This window comes from Chiloscyllium plagiosum, unplaced genomic scaffold (genome assembly GCF_037043375.1).
Source record: "Chiloscyllium plagiosum isolate Xiang-an unplaced genomic scaffold, Cpla_swu_hap1 HiC_scaffold_45, whole genome shotgun sequence".
In the NCBI taxonomy this organism is placed as follows: domain Eukaryota; kingdom Metazoa; phylum Chordata; class Chondrichthyes; order Orectolobiformes; family Hemiscylliidae; genus Chiloscyllium; species Chiloscyllium plagiosum.
In genome coordinates, this window is record NW_028270183.1 from 1,782,139 (window position 1) to 1,801,014 (window position 18,876).

Here is an 18,876-nt window from a genome sequence, read left to right on the forward strand (position 1 = left end):
CCCAGGCAGGGACACCCCCATCCCCCAATAGATACTGCCCACCCAGGAACACTCACATCCCCCAATAGATACTGCCCACCCAGGGACACTCACATCCCCCAACAGATACTGTCCACCCAGGGACACCCACATCCTCCAATAGATACTGCCCACCCAGGGACACCCACATCCTCCAATAGATACTGCCCACCCAGGGACACCCACATCCCCGGATAGATACTGCCCACCCAGGGACACTCACATCCCCCAACAGATACTGCCCAGGCAGGGACACTCACATCCCCCAACAGATACTGCCCAGGCAGGGACACACACATCCCCCAATAAATACTGCACACCCAGGGAAACTCAGATCCCCCAATAGATGCTGCCCACCCAGGGGCACTCACATCCCCCAATAGATACTGCCCACCCAGGGACACACATGTCCCCCAAAAGATACTGCCCACCCAGGGACACTCACATCCCCCAATAGATACTGCACACCCAGGGACACTCACATCCCTCAATAGATACATCCCCCAATAGATACTGCCCACCCAGGGACACCCACATCCCCAAATACATACTGCCCACCCAGGGACACATACGTCCCCCAGTAGTTACGGCCCAGGCAGGGACACCCACATACCCCAATAGATACTACCCAGGCAGGGACACACACAATCCCCAATAGATACTGCCCACCCAGGGACACACACATCCTCCAATAGATACTGCCCACCCAGGGACACACATGTCCCCCAATAGATACTGCCCACCCAGGTACACTCGTATCCCCCAATAGATACTGCCCACCCAGGGACACACACATCCTCCAATAGATACTGCCCACCCAGGGACACCCACATCCCCCAATAGATACTTGAGGAGAAAGTGAGGACTGCAGATGCTGGAGATCAGAGCTGAAAATGTGTTGCTGGAAAAGCGCAACAGGTCAGGCAGCATCCAGGGAACAGGAGAATCGACGTTTCTGGCATAAGCCCTTCTTCAGGAATGAGGAAAGTTGGTCCAGCAGGCTAAGATAAAAGGTAGGGAGGAGGGACTTGGGGGAGGGGCGTCGGAAATGTGATAGGTGGAAAGAGGTCAAGGTGAGGGTGATAGGTCAGACTGGGGTGGGGGCGGAGAGGTCAGGAAGAAGATTGCAGGTTAGGAAGGCGGTGCTGAATTCGATGGATTTGACTGAGACAAGATGGGGGGAGGGGAAATGAGGAAACTGGTGAAATCCGAGTTCATCCCTTGTGGTTGGAGGGATCCTAGGCAGAAGATGAGGCGTTCTTCCTCCAACCGTCGTTTTGTAATGGTCTGGCGATGGAGGAGTCCAAGGACCTGCATGTCCTTGGTGGAGTGGGAGGGGGAGTTGAAGTGTTGAGCTACAGGGTGGTTGGGTTGGTTGGTTCGGGTGTCCCAGAGGTGTTCTCTGAAACGCTCCGCAAGTAGCCGGCCTGTCTCCCCAATATAGAGGAGGCCACATCGGGTGCAGAGGATGCAATAGATGATGTGTGTGGAGGTGCAGGTGAATCTGTGGCGGATATGGAAGTTTCCTTTGGGGCCTTGGAGGGAGGTGAGGGGGGAGGTGTGGGCGCAAGTCTTGCACCTCCTGCGGTTGCAGGGGAAGGTGCCGGGAGTGGAGGTTGGGTTGGTGGGGGGTGTGGACCTGACGAGGGAGTCACGGAGGGAGTGGTCTTTATGGAATGCTGATAGGGGAGGGGAGGGAAATATATCCCTGGTGGTGGGGTCCGTTTGGAGGTGGCGGAAATGACGGCGGATGATGCGCTGTACATGGAGATTGGTGGGGTGGTAGGTGAGGACCAGTGGGGTTCTGTCCTGGTGGCAGTTGGAGGGGCGGGGCTCAAGGGCAGAGGAGCGGGAAGTGGAGGAGTTGTGGTGGAGAGCATCGTCGACCACGTCGGGGGGGAAATTGCGGTCCTTGAAGAAGGAGGCCATCTGGGTTGTACAGTATTGGAACTGGTCCTCCTGGGAGCAGATGTGGAGGAGACGAAGGAATTGGGAGAATGGGATGGCGTTTTTACAGGGGGCAGGGTGGGAGGAAGTGTAGTCCAGGTAGCTGTGGGAGTCGGTCGGTTTGTAGTAGATGTCCGTGTTGATTCGGTCGCCTGAGATAGAAATAGAAAGGTCGAGGAAGGGGAGGGAGGAATCTGAGACTGTCCAGGTGAATTTGAGGTCAGGGTGGAAGGTGTTGGTGAAGTGGATGAACTGTTCAACCTCCTCGTGGGAGCACGAGGTGGCACCGATACAGTCATCGATGTAGTGGAGGAAAAGGTGGGGGGTGGGGCCAGTGTAGTTGCGGAAGATGGATTGTTCCACATACCCTACGAAGAGGCAGGCATAGCTGGGGCCCATGCGGGTGCCCATGGTTACTCCTTTCGTTTGGAGGAAGCAAACGAAACCTGCTCCTATATCCATCACCACGTCTAACCCCGCCCCCACGCCGATATCCGTCCCCGCCCCCAGGCCTAACCCCGCCCCCACACCCAGCTCCCGCCCCACACCAGGTCCTACTCCCAGCCCTGCCGTGTTTTCACCATCCCTCCAGACCTACCCCTCTCTGAGGATGAAAGATCAGTCCTCAGCAGAGGCCTCACATTCATTCCCCTACGCTCTTGGATTAACGAGTTCAACACACGGCGTGACATCGAACAATTCTTCCGCCGCCTTCACCTCCGCGCCTACTTCTTTAACCAAGACTCTCGCCCACCCTCTGACGACCCCTTCTCCCACCTCCAACACACCCCATCCACCTGGACACCCCGTGCTGGCCTCCTACCTGCCCTCGACCTCTTCATAGCCAACTGCCGCCGCGATATTAACCGCCACCTGAACTCCCCCACCCCTCCCACCCACTCCAACCTCTCACCCTCGGAACGCGCAGCCCTCCACTCACTCCGTTGCAACCCCAACCTCACTATCAAACCAGCAGACAAGGGAGGCGCGGTAGTAGTTTGGCGCACCGACCTCTACACCGCTGAGGCCAAACGCCAGCTCGCAGATACCTCCTCCTACTGCCCCCTTGACCATGACCCCACCTCCCACCACCAAACCATCATCTCCCAGACCGTCCATAACCTCATCACCTCAGGGGATCTCCCATCCACCGCCTCCAACCTCATAGTCCCACAACCCCACACCTCCCGCTTCTACCTCCTGCCCAAAATCCACAAACCTGACTGCCCCGGCCGACCCATTGTCTCCGCCTGCTCCTGCCCCACCGAACTCATCTCCGCCTACCTCGACACGGTCCTGTCCCCCTTAGTCCAAGAACTCCCCACCTACGTTCGGGACACCACCCATGCCCTCCACCTGCTCCATGATTTTCGCTTCCCCGGTCCCCAACGCCTCATCTTCACCATGGACATCCAGTCCCTGTACACCTCCATCCCCCCATCACGAAGGACTCAAAGCCCTCCGTCTCTTCCTTTCCCGCCGTACCGACCAGTACCCTTCCACTGACACCCTCCTTCGACTGACTGAACTGGTCCTCACCCTGAACAACTTCTCTTTCCAATCCTCCCACTTCCTACAAACGAAAGGAGTAGCCATGGGCACCCGCATGGGCCCCAGCTATGCCTGCCTCTTCGTAGGATATGTGGAACAATCCATCTTCCGCAACTACACTGGCCCCACCCCCCACCTTTTCCTCCGCGACATCGATGACTGTATCGGCGCCGCCTCGTGCTCCCACGAGGAGGTTGAACAGTTCATCCACTTCACCAACACCTTCCACCCCGACCTCAAATTCACCTGGACAGTCTCAGATTCCTCCTTCCCCTTCCTCGACCTTTCTATTTCTATCTCAGGTGACCGAATCAACACGGACATCTACTACAAACCGACCGACTCCCACAGCTACCTGGACTACACCTCCTCCCATCCTGCCCCCTGTAAAAACGCCATCCCATTCTCCCAATTCCTTCATCTCCTCCACATCTGCTCCCAGGAGGACCAGTTCCAAAAACGCACATCCCAGATGGCCTCCTTCTTCAAAGACCGCAATTTCCCCCCCGACGTGGTCGACGATGCTCTCCACCGCAACTCCTCCACTTCCCGCTCCTCCGCCCTTGAGCCCCGCCCCTCCAACCGCCACCAGGACAGAACCCCACTGGTCCTCACCTACCACCCCACCAAGCTCCATGTACAGCGCATCATCTGCCGTCATTTCCGCCACCTCCAAACGGACCCCACCACCAGGGATATATTTTCCTCCCCTCCCCTATCAGCATTCCGTAAAGACCACTCCCTCCGTGACTCCCTCGTCAGATCCACACCCCCCACCAACCCAACCTCCACTCCCCGCACCTTCCCCTGCAACCGCAGGAGGTGCAAGACTTGCGCCCATACCTCCCCCCTCACCTCCCTCCAAGGCCCCAAAGGAAACTTCCATATCCGTCACAGATTCACCTGCACCTCCACACACATCATCTATTGCATCCTCTGCACCCGATGTGGCCTCCTCTATATTGGGGAGACAGGCCGGCTACTTGCGGAACGTTTCAGAGAACACCTCTGGGACACCCAGACCAATCAACCCAACCACCCTGTAGCTCAACACTTCAACTCCCCCTCCCACTCCACCAAGGACATGCAGGTCCTTGGACTCCTCCATCGCCAGACCACAACAACACGACGGTTGGAGGAAGAGCGCCTCGTCTTCCGCCTAGGAACCCTCCAACCACAAGGGATGTACTCGGATTTCACCAGTTTCCTCATTTCCCCTCCCCCCACCTTGTCTCAGTCAAATCCATCGAATTCAGCACCGCCTTCCTAACCTGCAATCTTCTTCCTGACCTCTCCGCCCCCATCCCAGTCTGACCTATCACCCTCACCTTGACCTCCTTCCACCTATCACATTTCCGTCGCCCCTCCCCCAAGTCCCTCCTCCCTACCTTTTATCTTAGCCTGCTGGAGGAGAAAGTGAGGTCTGCAGATGCTGGAGATCAAAGTTGAAACTTTATTGCTGGAACAGCACAGCAGGTCAGGCAGCATCCAGGGAACAGGAGATTCGACGTTTCGGGCACAGGCCCTTCTTCAGGAGAAGGGCCTGCGTCTTAGCCTGAAGAAGGGCCTGCGTCTTAGCCTGCTGACAAACTTTCCTCATTCCTGAAGAAGGGCTTATGCCCGAAACGTCGATTCTCCTGTTCCCTGGATGCTGCCTGACCTGCTGCGCTTTTCCAGCAACACATTTTCAGCTCCAATAGATGCTGCCCACCCAGGGACACACACATCCCCCAACAGATACTGCCCAGGCAGGTATACCCATATTCCCCCAATAGATACTGCCCACCCAGAGACACCCACATCCTCCAATAGATACTGCCCAGGCAGGGACACCCACATCCCCCAACAGATACTGCCCACCAGGGACACTCACATCCCCCAATAGATACTGCCCACCCAGGGACACACACATCCCCCAATAGATACCGCAAAAGGAAGGGACGCTCACATCTCCCAATACATACTGCCCACCCAGGGACACACATGTCCCCCAATAGATACTGCCCACCCAGGGGCACTCTCATCCCCCAATAGATACTGCCCACCCAGGGGCATCCGCATCCCCAAATACATACTGCCCAGCCAGGGACACACACGTCCCCCAATAGATACTGCCCTCCCAGATACACTCATATCCCCCAATAGATGCTGCCCACTCAGGGACACCCACATCCCCCCCATAGATACTGCCTAGGCAGGGACACCCACATCCCCCAATAGATACTGCCCACTCAGGGACACCCACATCCCCCAATAGATACTGCCCAGGCAGGACCACTCATATCCCCCAATAGATACTGCCCAGGCAGGGACACTCTCATCCCCCAATAGATACTGCCCAGGCAGGGACACCCACATCCCCCAATAGATACTGCCCACTCAGGGACACCCACATCCCCCGATAGATACAGCCCACCCAGGGACACCCACATCCCCCAATACAACTGCCCACCCAGGGACACACACGTCCCCCAACAGATGCTGTCCAGGCAGGGACACCCACATCCCCAAATAGATACTGCCCAGGCAGGGATACCCACATCCCCCAATACATACTGCCCACCCAGGGACACTCACATCCCCCAATAGATACTGCCCACCCAGGGACACACACTTCCCCCAGTAGAAGCTGTCCAGGCAGGGACGCCCACATCCTCTGAATGAAAAGCAGTTACATTCTCACTAAGGCTACCAGGGTACCTTGAAACTTAATAAACCGTTGCAATGTCCTGGCAGAATGACCTCAGACAGTGGGCTTTCACCTCTGTGTCTTGGTGGTGACAGTCCCAAGCTTCCTTCAGCGTGTAGTCCTGCACCTTGGAATGTGCCAGTCTGCAACACTCAGTCATGGTCAGCTCTTTACAAAGGAACACCAAGCTGATGGTTCTCCAGGTGCTGATGATGTTTGTCTCAGTGTGTGTCCCAGGCCATAGAGCACAGAGTCATGTGACACGAAGCTACTCAGGACACACCTTGACACAAACACTGCATCTTTCTCCAGACTGTTTTTGCAAAGGTATGTTCCAGAACCAATTTCTTGGAGCTACTTTGAGGCCAACATGTTGGCAGAGAGAGTTTGGATATACATGAAGATATGATAGGTAGTGCCCTTCTCACCACTACCAAGGTTATTTCTTGGCGCTTGTTGGAAAGTTCTAGTAATGAGGCATTCTGGGCAGTCGTCACACTGATTGTTCAGTCGCTCAGTCACTAATTAGAGGCAGCATTTTTTGAAGAATGGTGAGCAAGAAAAGCTAGCTCTCTTCCAATTTGTGTTAATGTGCGGCAAAGGGAGAGAGAAAGGTGTCTTTTTGCAGTCTGGAGGCTCCTGGCCTCTGTAGTGTTCATACACAAGAGCCAATCACAGAGCTGTTACATTCAGCATTCCTGACCCAAGCAACTGGTTCTGATTGAGAAACCAACCAACAGGTGATCCCTTGGTGAAACTGCCAAAGCAGAATTCAGGGAGCTAAGAGAGAAGTTAAAGAGGAGGACCCAGAGATAGTGATTGCTACCAGGATTGCTACCAGTGCCATGTGCTAGCCAGGGTAGAAATGAAAGAATAGGCAGGATGAACATGTGGCTTGAGGGATGGTGTAGGAGGGAGGGGTTCAGATTTGTTGACATTGGGACCGGTTCTGGGGAAGGTGATGGTCTACACCTGAACCAGACTGGAACTAACGTCCTTGGGGGAGTTTTTGCTACCGTTGTTGGGGAGAGTATAAACTAATGTAGCAGGGGGCTGGGAACCAGCAGAGAAGACAAGTAGATAGCGAGGTGGAATCTAGAGAGTGTGAGTAACAGGATCATGAAGTTAGCGTTACCAACGGGAAGAGTCAGCAGAGAGCAAATGAACACTTAAAGAACTGGTGATCTGACGTGCATATGCTTTAATGCAAGGAGTATAGAGGATAAGGCAGACGAACTTAGGGATTGGATTGTTGCCTGGGAGTATGATTTTATTGCGATCACAGAGACTTGGTTCAAGGAAGGGCATGATTGGCAACTAAATGTTCCAGGATATAGATGCTTCAGACAGGACAGGGAGGGAAGTAAAAGGGGGGGCAGGTATGGTGGAGGTGGGGGGGGGGGGTGGAGTTGCATTGCTGGTCAGGGATGATTTCACGGCTGTGCTAAAGGAGCACACTGTGGAGGGCTTGAGCAGTGAGGTATTATGGGTGGAGCTGAGAAATAAGAAGGGTGAAGTTACATTGTTGGGGCTGTATTACAGGCCTCCCAACAGTGAGCATGAGATAGAAGAACAAATAAGTAAACAGATGATGGAAAGATGTAGGGGCAATAGGGTAGTGGTGCTGGGAGATTTTAATTTTCCCAACATTGATTGGGATACACTTAGCGTCAGAAGTCTGGATGGGGTAGAATTTGTACGAAGCATCCAGGAGAGTTTTCTAGAGCAGTATGTCAATAGTCTGACGAGGGAAGGGGCCATATTGGACCTGGTACTGGGAACGAGCCAGGACAGGTGGTAGAAGTTGCAGTGGAGATTTCTTTGGGAATAGTGACCACAATTCTGTAAGTTTTACAATACTCACAGAGAAAGATAAGAGTGGTCCTAAGGGAAGGGTACTAAACTGGGCCAAGGCCAATTATGTCAAAATTCGGCAGGAGCTCGGAAATGTGGCTTGGGGGCACATTTGAAGGGAAGTCCACATTTGATATGTGGGAGGCTTTCAAAGAGAAGTTGAAGGTAGTGCAGGATAGGCACGTCCCTTTGAAAACAAGGGATTTCAAAACAAGAGATAGGAAACACACGATTTGTGAACCGTGGATGACAGGAGAAATTGTGTGACTAGCCAGGAGGAAAAGGGAAGCATACATAAGGTCCAGGCAGCTAAGAACAGAACGGTCCTTGGAGGAATATCAGGAGAGTAGGACCAATCTTAAACGAGGAATCAAGCGGGCTAAAAGGAGTCATGAGAAAACTTTAGTGAGCAGAATTAAGGAGAATCCCAAGGCCTTTTCTTCATATATAAGAGGCAAGAGGGTAACTAGAGAAAAACTTGGTCCACGAAAGGATAAGGAAGTCGAACCTGAGAAAATGGGTGAGATTCTCAATGATGACTTTCTATCAGTGTTCACTGAGGAGAGGGACATGGTGAATGTTGAGATGAGAGATAGAAGTTTGTTTTCTCTAGATCACGTTGAAATAAGGAGGGAGGATGTGTTGGGTAGGCTAACGGATATTAAGGTAGACAATTCCCCAGGTCCAGATGGGATCTATCCCAGGTTGCTGAGGGACGCAAGAGAGAAAATAGCTGGGGCCCTGACAGATATCTGTAGCATCCTTAAACATAGGTCAAGTGCTGCAGGACTGGAAAGTTGATAATGCGGACCCCTGTTCAAGAAAGGTATTAGGGATATTCCAGGTAACTACAGAGCAGTGAGCCTGACGTCAGTGGTGGGAAAGTTGCTGGAGGAGGTATTGAGGGCTAGAATCTATTTATATTTGGAAGAGAATGAGCTTATCAGTGATAGGCAACATGGTTTTGACGGGGGAGATCATGCCTTACCAACTTAATAAAGTTCTTGGAGGAGGCAACCAAGTTGATAGATGAAGGAAGACCCGTAGATGTTGATACATGGGCTTTAGTAAGGCATTTGATTAGGTTCGCAATGGTAGACTAATGGAGAAATTGAAGTCGTATGGTTTGCAGGGTGTTCTAGCGAGGTGGATAAAGAATTGGTTGAGCAACAGGAGTCAGAGAGTAGTAGTTGAAGGGAGTTTCTCGAAATGGAGAAAGGTGCCTAGTGGTGTTCCACAGGGGTCAGTATTGGGGCCACTGTTGTTTGTGATATACATAAATGATCTGGAAGACGGCACTGTTGGTATGATCAGCAATTTTGCAGATGACACGAAGATTGGTGGAGTAGCAGAAAGCATAAGGGACTGTCAAAGAATACAGGAGGATATAGATAGACAGGAGAGTTGGGCGGAAAAGTGGCAGATGGAAATCAATCCAGACAAATGTGAGGTGATGCATTTTGGGAAGTCTAATTCAGGAGCGAACTATATTGTAAGTGGAAGAGTCATGGGAAAAGTAGATGGGCAGAGAGATCTGGGAGTGCAGGTCCACTGTACCCTGAAGGTTGCTGCACAGGTGGATAGAGTGGTCAAGAAGGCATATCGTATGCTTGCCTTCATTGGACGGGGTATTGAGTATAAGAGCTGGCAGGTCATGTTAAAATTGTACAAGACATTGGTTCGGCCGCATTTAGAATACTGTGTATAGTTCTGGGCGCCACATTACCAAAAGGATGTGGATGCTTTGGAGAAGGTACAGAGAAGGTTTACGAGGATGTTGCCTGGTATGGAAGGTGCTAGCTATGAAAAGAGGTTGAGTAAGTTAGGTTTATTTTCATTAGAAAAAAGGAGATTAAGGGGGACCTGATTGAGGTCTACAAAATCATGAAGGGTAGAGACAGGGTGCATAGCGATAAGTTTTTTCCCAGGGTGAGGGATTCAATAACAAGAGGTCACGCTTTCAAGGTGAGAGGTGGAAAGTATAAGGGAGATACACGTGGCAAGTACTTCACACAGAGGGTGGTAGGTGCCTGGAACTTGTTGCCAGCATAGGTGGTCGCGGTAGGCATGGTAGATTCATTTAAGATGCGTCTGGACAGATGCATGAGTAGCTGGGGAGCAGAGAGACATGGATGCTTAGGAAGTGGGCGATAGGTTAAGACAGTAGATTTGGATTGGCTCAGGCTTGGAGGGCCAAAGGGCTGTAAAGTTTCTGTGTTCTTTGTCCTGAACACCACCCACGGTGTTGCTGGTTCCGACAATGTCCCCAACTGCCTACCCAAAGCAGCAGTGTAAATATAGCTTACAATAGGCTCCAGTAACTTGTTTTAAAACTGAGACATTTCCTTCCACAGTTTCCTTGGTTCAAAACAGTTTCCATTTCCCATTTTGGTCCACAAACCAAAAGTAAAGACAAATATAAAGATATGGTCTTGACAGCAGCATCATAGCTAAGTTTGTCACCTGGTTTCCAGCAACAGCAGCAGTCCTGTCTCATTCACTGTCCTGCCATAATTCAGGTTGTAGTCTATTGTAACACCTGCAATGCTCACAACCTCAGCGCTACATGTGGTTTCAACTTGAGGCTCCTTGACAACAGTGTTCGATATCACATGGATGACTGAGGCAGCAAAGGACACCAGCCCAGCTCTTAATGTTAGTCACGCTTCTCCAGGGCCTTAGCATTTTATAGGTTTTGGAGCCTTTCTGGACTGGGTGCTGTCTACTTCTGACAGATTCTGTGTGAACTTTAGGATCTCTGCCCTTGGGCTAATGTGGCCCAACAGTGACCATTTTGTTACTGTCTCCCAGATTCTGAGCTGGCACTAATGTACAATGATGAATCTGTCCTGGAGAACCATCACCTCGCTGTGGGCTTCAAACTGCTCCAGGAGGAAAACTGTGACATATTCCAGAATCTCCCCAAACGACAGCGGCAAAGTCTACGCAAGATGGTCATTGACATGGTGAGTACATTTCGACCCCATGTTTTCCCCCCTTGGTTCAGTGGGAAGCCGAGTCAGGGTCAGACTTCAGAGCATATAATGCTGGGCAATGCTCCCAATGTTGGGGAAGTCGCACTGTGTCCAAACAAGCCAATTACCTGGTCATGATCATGTGCTATGTGTGGCTGTCACTTTTCTCCATATTCCAACAGTGAGCACACGACAGTAGTGACCTGGTTGGCTGGAAGTGCTCTGTCTCATTTGTTCTCTTGTGCTTATAAAACAGGTTCTGGCAACAGACATGTCAAAACACATGAGTCTCCTCGCAGACCTGAAAACTATGGTAGAGACAAAGAAAGTGACGAGCTCAGGGGTCCTCCTGCTTGACAACTACACTGACAGGATCCAGGTATTAATTGTGTTCCCCGCGTCAGTGCATACGGACTGTGTGTCCCATGTCAGAGAGTACGGACTGTGCATCCCGGGTAATAGCGTATGGACTGTCTGGTCTGTGTCAGTTTAAAAATTGTATGTCCCGTGTCAGAGTGTACAGACTGTGTGTCCCGTGTCATAGCGTACGGACTGTGTGTCCCGTGTCAGAGAGTATGGACCGTCTGTCCAGTGTCAGAGAGTACGGGCTGTGTGTCCCATGTCAGAGAGTACGGGCTGTGTGTCCCATGTCAGAGAGTATGGACTGTGTGTCCCGTGTCAGAGAGTACAGACTGCATGTCCCGTGTCAGAGAGTATGGACTGTGTGTCCCATGTCAGAGAGTATGGATTGTGTGTCCTGTCAGAGAGTACGGACTGTGTCACCCCTATCTGAGAGTACGGACTGTGTGTCCCGTGTCAGAGAGTACGAACTGTGTGTCCCGTGTCAGAGAGTACGAACTGTGTGTCCCGTGTCAGACAGTACGGATTGTATGTCCTGTGTCAGAGAGTACGGACTGTGTGTACCATGTCAGAGAGTACGGACTGTGTGTACCATGTCAGAGAGTAGGGACTGTATGTCACATTTCAGAGAGTACGGACTGTATGTCCCGTGTCAGAGAGTATGGACTGTGTGTCCCGTGTCAGGCAGTACAGACGGTGTGTCCCATGTCAGAGAGTATGGACTGTGTGTCCCGTGTCAGTACAGACTATGTGTCCCGTGTCAGAGAGTACGGACTGTGTGACCTGTGTCTGAGAGTACGGACTGTGTGTACCGTGTCAGAGAGTACGGATTGTATGTCCTGTGTCAGAGAGTACGGACTGTGTGTACCATGTCAGAGAGTAGGGACTGTATGTCACATTTCAGAGAGTACGGACTGTATGTCCCGTGTCAGAGAGTATGGACTGTGTGTCCCGTGTCAGTACGGACTGTGTGTCCCGTGTCAGAGAGTACGGACTGTGTGACCTGTGTCTGAGAGTACGGACTGTGTGTACCGTGTCAGAGAGTATGGACTGTGTGCTTAGTGTCAGAGAGTAGAGACTGTGTGTCCCCTGTCTGAGAGTATGGAATGTGTGCCCAGTGTCAGAGAGTGTGGACCGTGTGCCCAGTGTCAGAGAATATGGACCGTGTGCCCAGTGTCAGAGAGTACGCACTGTGTGTCCCGTGTCAGAGAGTACGGACTGTGTGTCCCACGTGAGATTGTGTGACTGTTTGTCCCACATGAGACTGTATGGACTGTGTGTGTCCCGTGTCAGAGAGAATGGACTGTGTATCCTGTGTCAGAGAGTACGGATTGTGTGCTCAGTGTCAGAGAGTACGGACTGTGTGTCCAGTGTCAGAGAGTACGGACTGTGTGTCTCCTGTCAGAGAGTACGGAGTGTATGTCTCGTGTTAGAGATTACGGACTGTGTGTCCCGTGTCAGAAAGTAGGGACTGTGTGTCCAGTGTCTGAGAGTACGGACTATATGTCCCATGTCAGAGAGTACAGACTGCGTGTCCAGTGTCGTAGAGTATGGACTGTGTGTCTCCTGTCAGAGAGTACGGAGTGTATGTCCCGTGTTAGAGATTACGGACTGTGTGTCCCATGTCAGAGAGTATGGACTGTCTGTCACATGTCAGAGAGTACGGACTGTGTGTCCCGTGTCAGAGAGTATGGACTGTGTGTCCCGTGTCAGAGAGTACGGATTGTGAGTCCAGTTTCAGAGAGTACGGACGATATGTTCCCTGTCAGTGAGTACGGATTGTGTGTCCCGTGTCAGACAGTACAGACTGTGTGCGCAGTGTCAGAGAGTACGGACACTGTCACCCCTGTCTGAGAGTACGGACTGTGTGTCCCGTGTCAGAAAGTACGGATTGTGTGTCCAGTGTCTGAGAGTACGGACTGTGTGTCCTGTGTCTGAGAGTATGGACTATATGTCCCGTGTCAGAGAGGACAGACTGCGTGCCCAGTGTCTGAGAGTAAGGACTGTGGGTCCTGTGTCTGAGAGTACGGACTATATGTCCTGTGTCAGAGAGTACAGACTGCGTGCACAGTGTCAGAGAGTACGGACTGTGTGTCTCCTGTCAGAGAGTACGGACTGTGTGTCCCGTGTCAGAGAGCACGGACTGCGTGCCCAGTGTCAGAGAATACACACATTGTGTCCCGTGTCAGAGAGTATGGACTGTGTGTCCAGTGTCTGAGAGTACAGACTGGGTGTCCCGTGTCAGAGTGTATGGTCTGTATGTCCCGTGTCAGAGAGTACGGACTGTGTGTCCCGTGTCAGAGAGTACGGATGATATGTCCCGTGTCAGAGAGTACCCACATTGTGTCCCGTGTCAGAGAGTATGGACTGTGTGTCCAATGTCTGAGAGTACGGACTGTGTGTCCCGTGTCAGAGAGTACGGACTGTGTGTCCAGTGTCAGAGAGTACGGACTGTGTATCCAGTGTCAGAGAGTACGGACGATGTGTCCCGTGTCAGAGAGTACGGATTGTGTGTCCCGTGTCAGAGATTACAGACTGTGTGCGCAGTGTCAGAGAGTATGGACTGTGTGTCCCCTGTCAGAGAGTACGGACTGGGTTTCCCGTGTCAGAGAGTATGATCTATGTGTCCAGTGTCAAAGTTACGGACTGCATATCCTGTGTCAGAGAGTACGGACTGTGTGGCCACTGTCAGAGAGTATGGATTGTGTGTACAGTGTCAGAGAGTACGGACTGTGTGTCCAGTGTCACAGAGTACAGACTGTGTGTCCCGTGTCAGAAAGTACGGACTGTGTGTCCAGTGTCTGAGAGAACGGGCTGTGTGTCCTGTGTCTGAGAGTACGGACTATATGTCCCGTGTCAGTGAGGACAGACTGCGTGCCCAGTGTCAGGGAGTACGGACTATGTGTCTCCTGTCTGAGAGTATGGATTGTGTGTCCAGTGTCAGAGAGTACGGAGTGTATGTCCCATGTCAGAGATTATTGACTGTGTGTCCACTGTCAGAGAGTATGGATTGTGTGTCCTGTGTCAGAGAGTATGGATTGTGTGTCCAGTGTCAGAGAGTACGGACTGTGTGTCCAGTGTCACAGATTACAGACTGTGTGTCCAGTGTCAGAGAGTACGGAGTGTATGTCCCATGTCAGAGATTAAGGACTGTGTGCCCAGTGTCAGAGAGTACGGACACTGTCACCCCTGTCTGAGAGTACGGACTGTGTGTCGCGTGTCAGAGACAACGGACTGTGTGCCCAGTGTAAGAGAGTACGGACTGTGTGTCCCGTGTCAGAAAGTACGGACTGTGTGTCCAGTGTCTGAGAGTACGTACTGTATGTCCTGTGTGAGAGAGTACAGACTGCGTGCCCAGTATCCGAGTGTACGGACTGTGTGCCCAGTATCAGACAGTACGGACTGTGTATTCCGTGTCAGAAAGTACGGACTGTGTATCCAGTGTCCGAGAGTACGGACTGTGTGTCCCGTGTCAGAGAGTACGGACTGTGTGTCCAGTGTCAGAGACAACGGACTGTGTGTCCCGTGTCAGAGAGTACGGACTGTGTGTCCAGTGTCTGACAGTACGGACTGTGTGTCCTGTGTGAGAGAGTACAGACTGCGTGCCTAGTATCAAAGTGTACGGACTGTGTGCCCAGTATCAGACAGTACGGACTGTGTGTTCCGTGTCAGAAAGTACGGACTGTGTGTCCAGTGTCTGAGAGTAAGGACTGTGTGTCTCCTGTAAGAGAGTACGGACTGTGTGTCCCGTGTCAGAGAGTACGGACTGCGTGCCCAGTGTCAGAGAGTACGGACTGTGTGTCTCCTGTAAGAGAGTACGGACTGTGTGTCCCGTGTCTGAGAGTAAGGACTGTGTGTCTCCTGTAAGAGAGTACGGACTGTGTGTCCCGTGTCAGAGAGTACGGACTGCGTGCCCAGTGTCAGAGAGTACGGACTGTGTGTCTCCTGTAAGAGAGTACGGACTGTGTGTCCCGTGTCAGAGAGTACGGACTGCGTGCCCAGTGTCAGAGAGTACAGACATTGTGTCCCGTGTCAGAAAGTATGGACTGTGTGTCCAGTGTCTGAGAGTACGGACTGTATGTCCCCTGTCAGAGAGTATGGACTGTGTGTCCCATGTCAGAGAGTACAGACTGTGTGCGTAGTGTCAGAGAGTACGGACTGTGTGTCCCATGTCAGAGAGTACAGACTGTGTGTCCCGTGTCAGAGAGTACGGACTGTGTGTCCCCTGTCAGAGAGTACGGACTGTGTGTCCCCTGTCAGAGAGTACGGACTGTGTGTCCCCTGTCAGAGAGTACGGACTGTGTGTCCCGTGTCAGAGAGTATGGACTGTGTGTCCCGTGTCAGAGAGTACGGATTGTGAGTCCAGTTTCAGAGAGTACGGACGATATGTCCCCTGTCAGAGAGTACGGATTGTATGTCCCGTGTCAGACAGTACAGACTGTGTGCGCAGTGTCAGAGAGTATGGACTGTGTGTCCTCTGTCAGACAGTACGGACTAGGTGTCCTGTGTCAGAGAGTACGGTCTGTGTGTACAGTTTCAGAGTGTACGGACTGTGTGTCCACTGTCAGAGAGTATGGATTGTGTGTCCAGTATCAGAGAGTACGGACCGTGTGTCCAGTGTCTGAGAGTACGGACTATATGTCCTGTGTCAGAGAGGACAGACTGCGTGCCCAGTGTCTGAGAGTAAGGACTGTGGGTCCTGTGTCTGAGAGTACGGACTATATGTCCCTTGTCAGAGAGTACAGACTGCGTGCCCAGTGTCCGAGAGTACGGACTATGTGTCTCCTGTCAAAGAGTACGGATTGTGTGTCCCGTGTCAGAGAGCACGGACTGCGTGCCCAGTGTCAGAGAGTACACACATTGTGTCCCGTGTCAGAGAGTACGGACTGTGTGTCCCGTGTCAGAGTGTATGGACTGTATGTCTCGTGTCAGAGAGTACGGACTGTGTGTCCCGTGTCAGAGAGTACGGATGATATGTCCTGTGTCAGAGAGTACACACATTGTGTCCCGTGTCAGAGAGTATGGACTGTGTGTCCCGTGTCAGAGAGTACGGATGATATGTCCCGTGTCAGAGAGTACACACATTGTGTCCCGTGTCAGAGAGTATGGACTGTGTGTCCAATGTCTGAGAGCACGGACTGTGTGTCCAGTGTCAGAGAGTACGGACTGGGTTTCCCGTGTCAGAGAGTATGATCTGTGTGTCCAGTGTCAAAGTGTACGGACTGCATATCCTGTGTCAGAGAGTACGGACTGTGTGGCCACTGTCAAAGAGTATGGATTGTGTGTCCAGTGTCAGAGAGTACGGACTGTGTGTCCAGTGTCACAGAGTACAGACTGTGTGTCCCGTGTCAGAAAGTACGGACTGTGTGTCCAGTGTCTGAGAGTACGGGCTGTGTGTCCTGTGTCTGAGAGTACGGACTATATGTCCCGTGTCAGAGAGGACAGACTGCGTGCCCAGTGTCAGGGAGTACGGACTATGTGTCTCCTGTCTGAGAGTATGGATTGTGTGTCCAGTGTCAGAGAGTACGGAGTGTATGTCCCATATCAGAGATTATGGACTGTGTGTCCACTGTCAGAGAGTACGGACACTGTCACCCCTGTCTGAGAGTACGGACTGTGTGTCCCGTGTCAGAGACAACGGACTGTTTGCCCAGTATCAGAGAGTACGGACTGTGTGTCCCGTGTCAGAAAGTACGGACTGTGTGTCCTGTGTGAGAGAGTACAGACTGCGAGCCCAGTATCAGAGTGTACGGACTGTGTGTCTCCTCTCAGAGAGTACGGACTGCGTGTCCCGTGTGAGAGAGTACAGACTGCGTGCCCAGTATCAGAGTGTACGGACTGTGTGCCCAGTATCAGACAGTACGGACTGTGTGTTCCGTGTCAGAAAGTAAGGACTGTGGGTCCTGTGTCTGAGAGTACGGTCTATATGTCCCATGTCAGAAAGTACAGACTGCGTGCCCAGTGTCAGAGAATATGGACTGTGTGTCTCCTGTAAGAGAGTACGGACTGTGTGTCCCGTGTCAGAAAGTACAGACTGCGTGCCCAGTGTCAGAGAGTACAGACTGTGTGTCTCCTGTCTGAGAGTACGGACTGTGTGTCCCGTGTCAGAGAGTACGGACTGTGTGTCCCGTGTCAGAGAGTACGGACTGAGCGTCCAGTGTCAGAGAGTACGGACTGAGCGTCCAGTGTCAGAGAGTACGGACTGTGTGCCCAGTTCCAGAGAGTACAGACTGTGTGTCCAGAGTCTGAGAGTACGGACTGTGTGTCCCGTGGCAGAGAGTACAGACTGGGTGTCCCATGTCAGAGAGTACAGATTGTGTGTCCTGTGTCAGAGAGTACAGACTGTGTGCACAGTGTCAGAGAGTATGGACTGTGTGTCCCCTGTCAGAGAGTACGGACTGGGTGTCCCGTGTCAGAGAGTATAGACTGTGTGTCCCGTGTCAGAGAGTACGGACTGTGTGTCCAGAGTCTGAGAGTACGGACTGTGTGTCCCGTGTCAGAGAGTATGGACTGTGTGTCCCATGTCAGAGAGTACAGACTGTATGTCCCGTGACAGAGAGTACGGACCTTGTGTCCCGTGTCAGAGTGTACGGACCGTGTGTCCCATGTCAGACTGTATGGACTGTGTGTCCCACGTGGGACTGTATGACTGTGTGTCCCACATGAGACTGTACTGACTGTGTGTGTCCCCTGTCTGAGTGTCCGGACTGTGTGCCCAGTGTCAGAGAGTAGGGACTGTGTGTCCCGTGTCAGAGAGTACGGACTGTGTGTCCACTGTCTGAAGGTACGGACTGCGTGTCCCCTGTCTGAGAGTACGGACTGTGTGTCCTGTGTCAGAGAGTACGGATTGTATGTCCCATGTCAGAGATTACGGACTGTGTGTCCCATGTCTGAGAATCCGGACTGTGCCACCCCTGTCAGAGAGTACGGGCTGTGTGTCCCGTGTCAGAGAGTACGGACTGTGTGTCCCGTGTCAGAGAGTACGGACTGTGTGCCCCGTGTCAGAGAGTATGGACTGTGTGCCCCGTGTCAGAGAGTATGGACTGTGTGTCTCCTGTCAGAGAGTATGGACTGTGTGTCCCGTGTCAGAGAATATGGACAGTGTGTCCCGTGTCAGAGAGTATGGACTTTGTATCCAGTGTCAGAGAGTACGGAGTGTATGTCCCATGTCAGAGAATACGGACTGTGTGTCCAGTGTCTGAGAGTACCGACTGGGTGTCCCGTGTCAGAGTGTATGGACTGTATGTCTCGTGTCAGAGAGTACGGACTGTGTGTCCCGTGTCAGAGAGTACGGATGATATGTCCTGTGTCAGAGAGTACACACATTGTGTCCCGTGTCAGAGAGTATGGACTGTGTGTCCCGTGTCAGAGAGTACGGATGATATGTCCCGTGTCAGAGAGTACACACATTGTGTCCCATGTCAGAGAGTATGGACTGTGTGTCCAATGTCTGAGAGCACGGACTGTGTGTCCAGTGTCAGA

At 52.2% G+C, this 18,876-nt stretch overlaps 1 protein-coding gene across 5 annotated transcripts in view; it reads left to right on the top strand.

Annotated features, from left to right (window-relative positions):
* Window positions 1-18,876, top strand: part of pde4a (phosphodiesterase 4A, cAMP-specific) — a 734,216-nt gene that overhangs the window by 695,001 nt on the left and 20,339 nt on the right. For all 5 annotated transcript variants that reach the window (XM_087983115.1, XM_087983116.1, XM_087983114.1 and 2 more), the window contains 2 exons: window positions 10,871-11,025; window positions 11,291-11,413. In XM_087983115.1, the coding sequence (XP_087839241.1) occupies window positions 10,871-11,025; window positions 11,291-11,413 (278 nt within the window). The remainder of the gene's footprint in view (window positions 1-10,870; window positions 11,026-11,290; window positions 11,414-18,876) is intronic.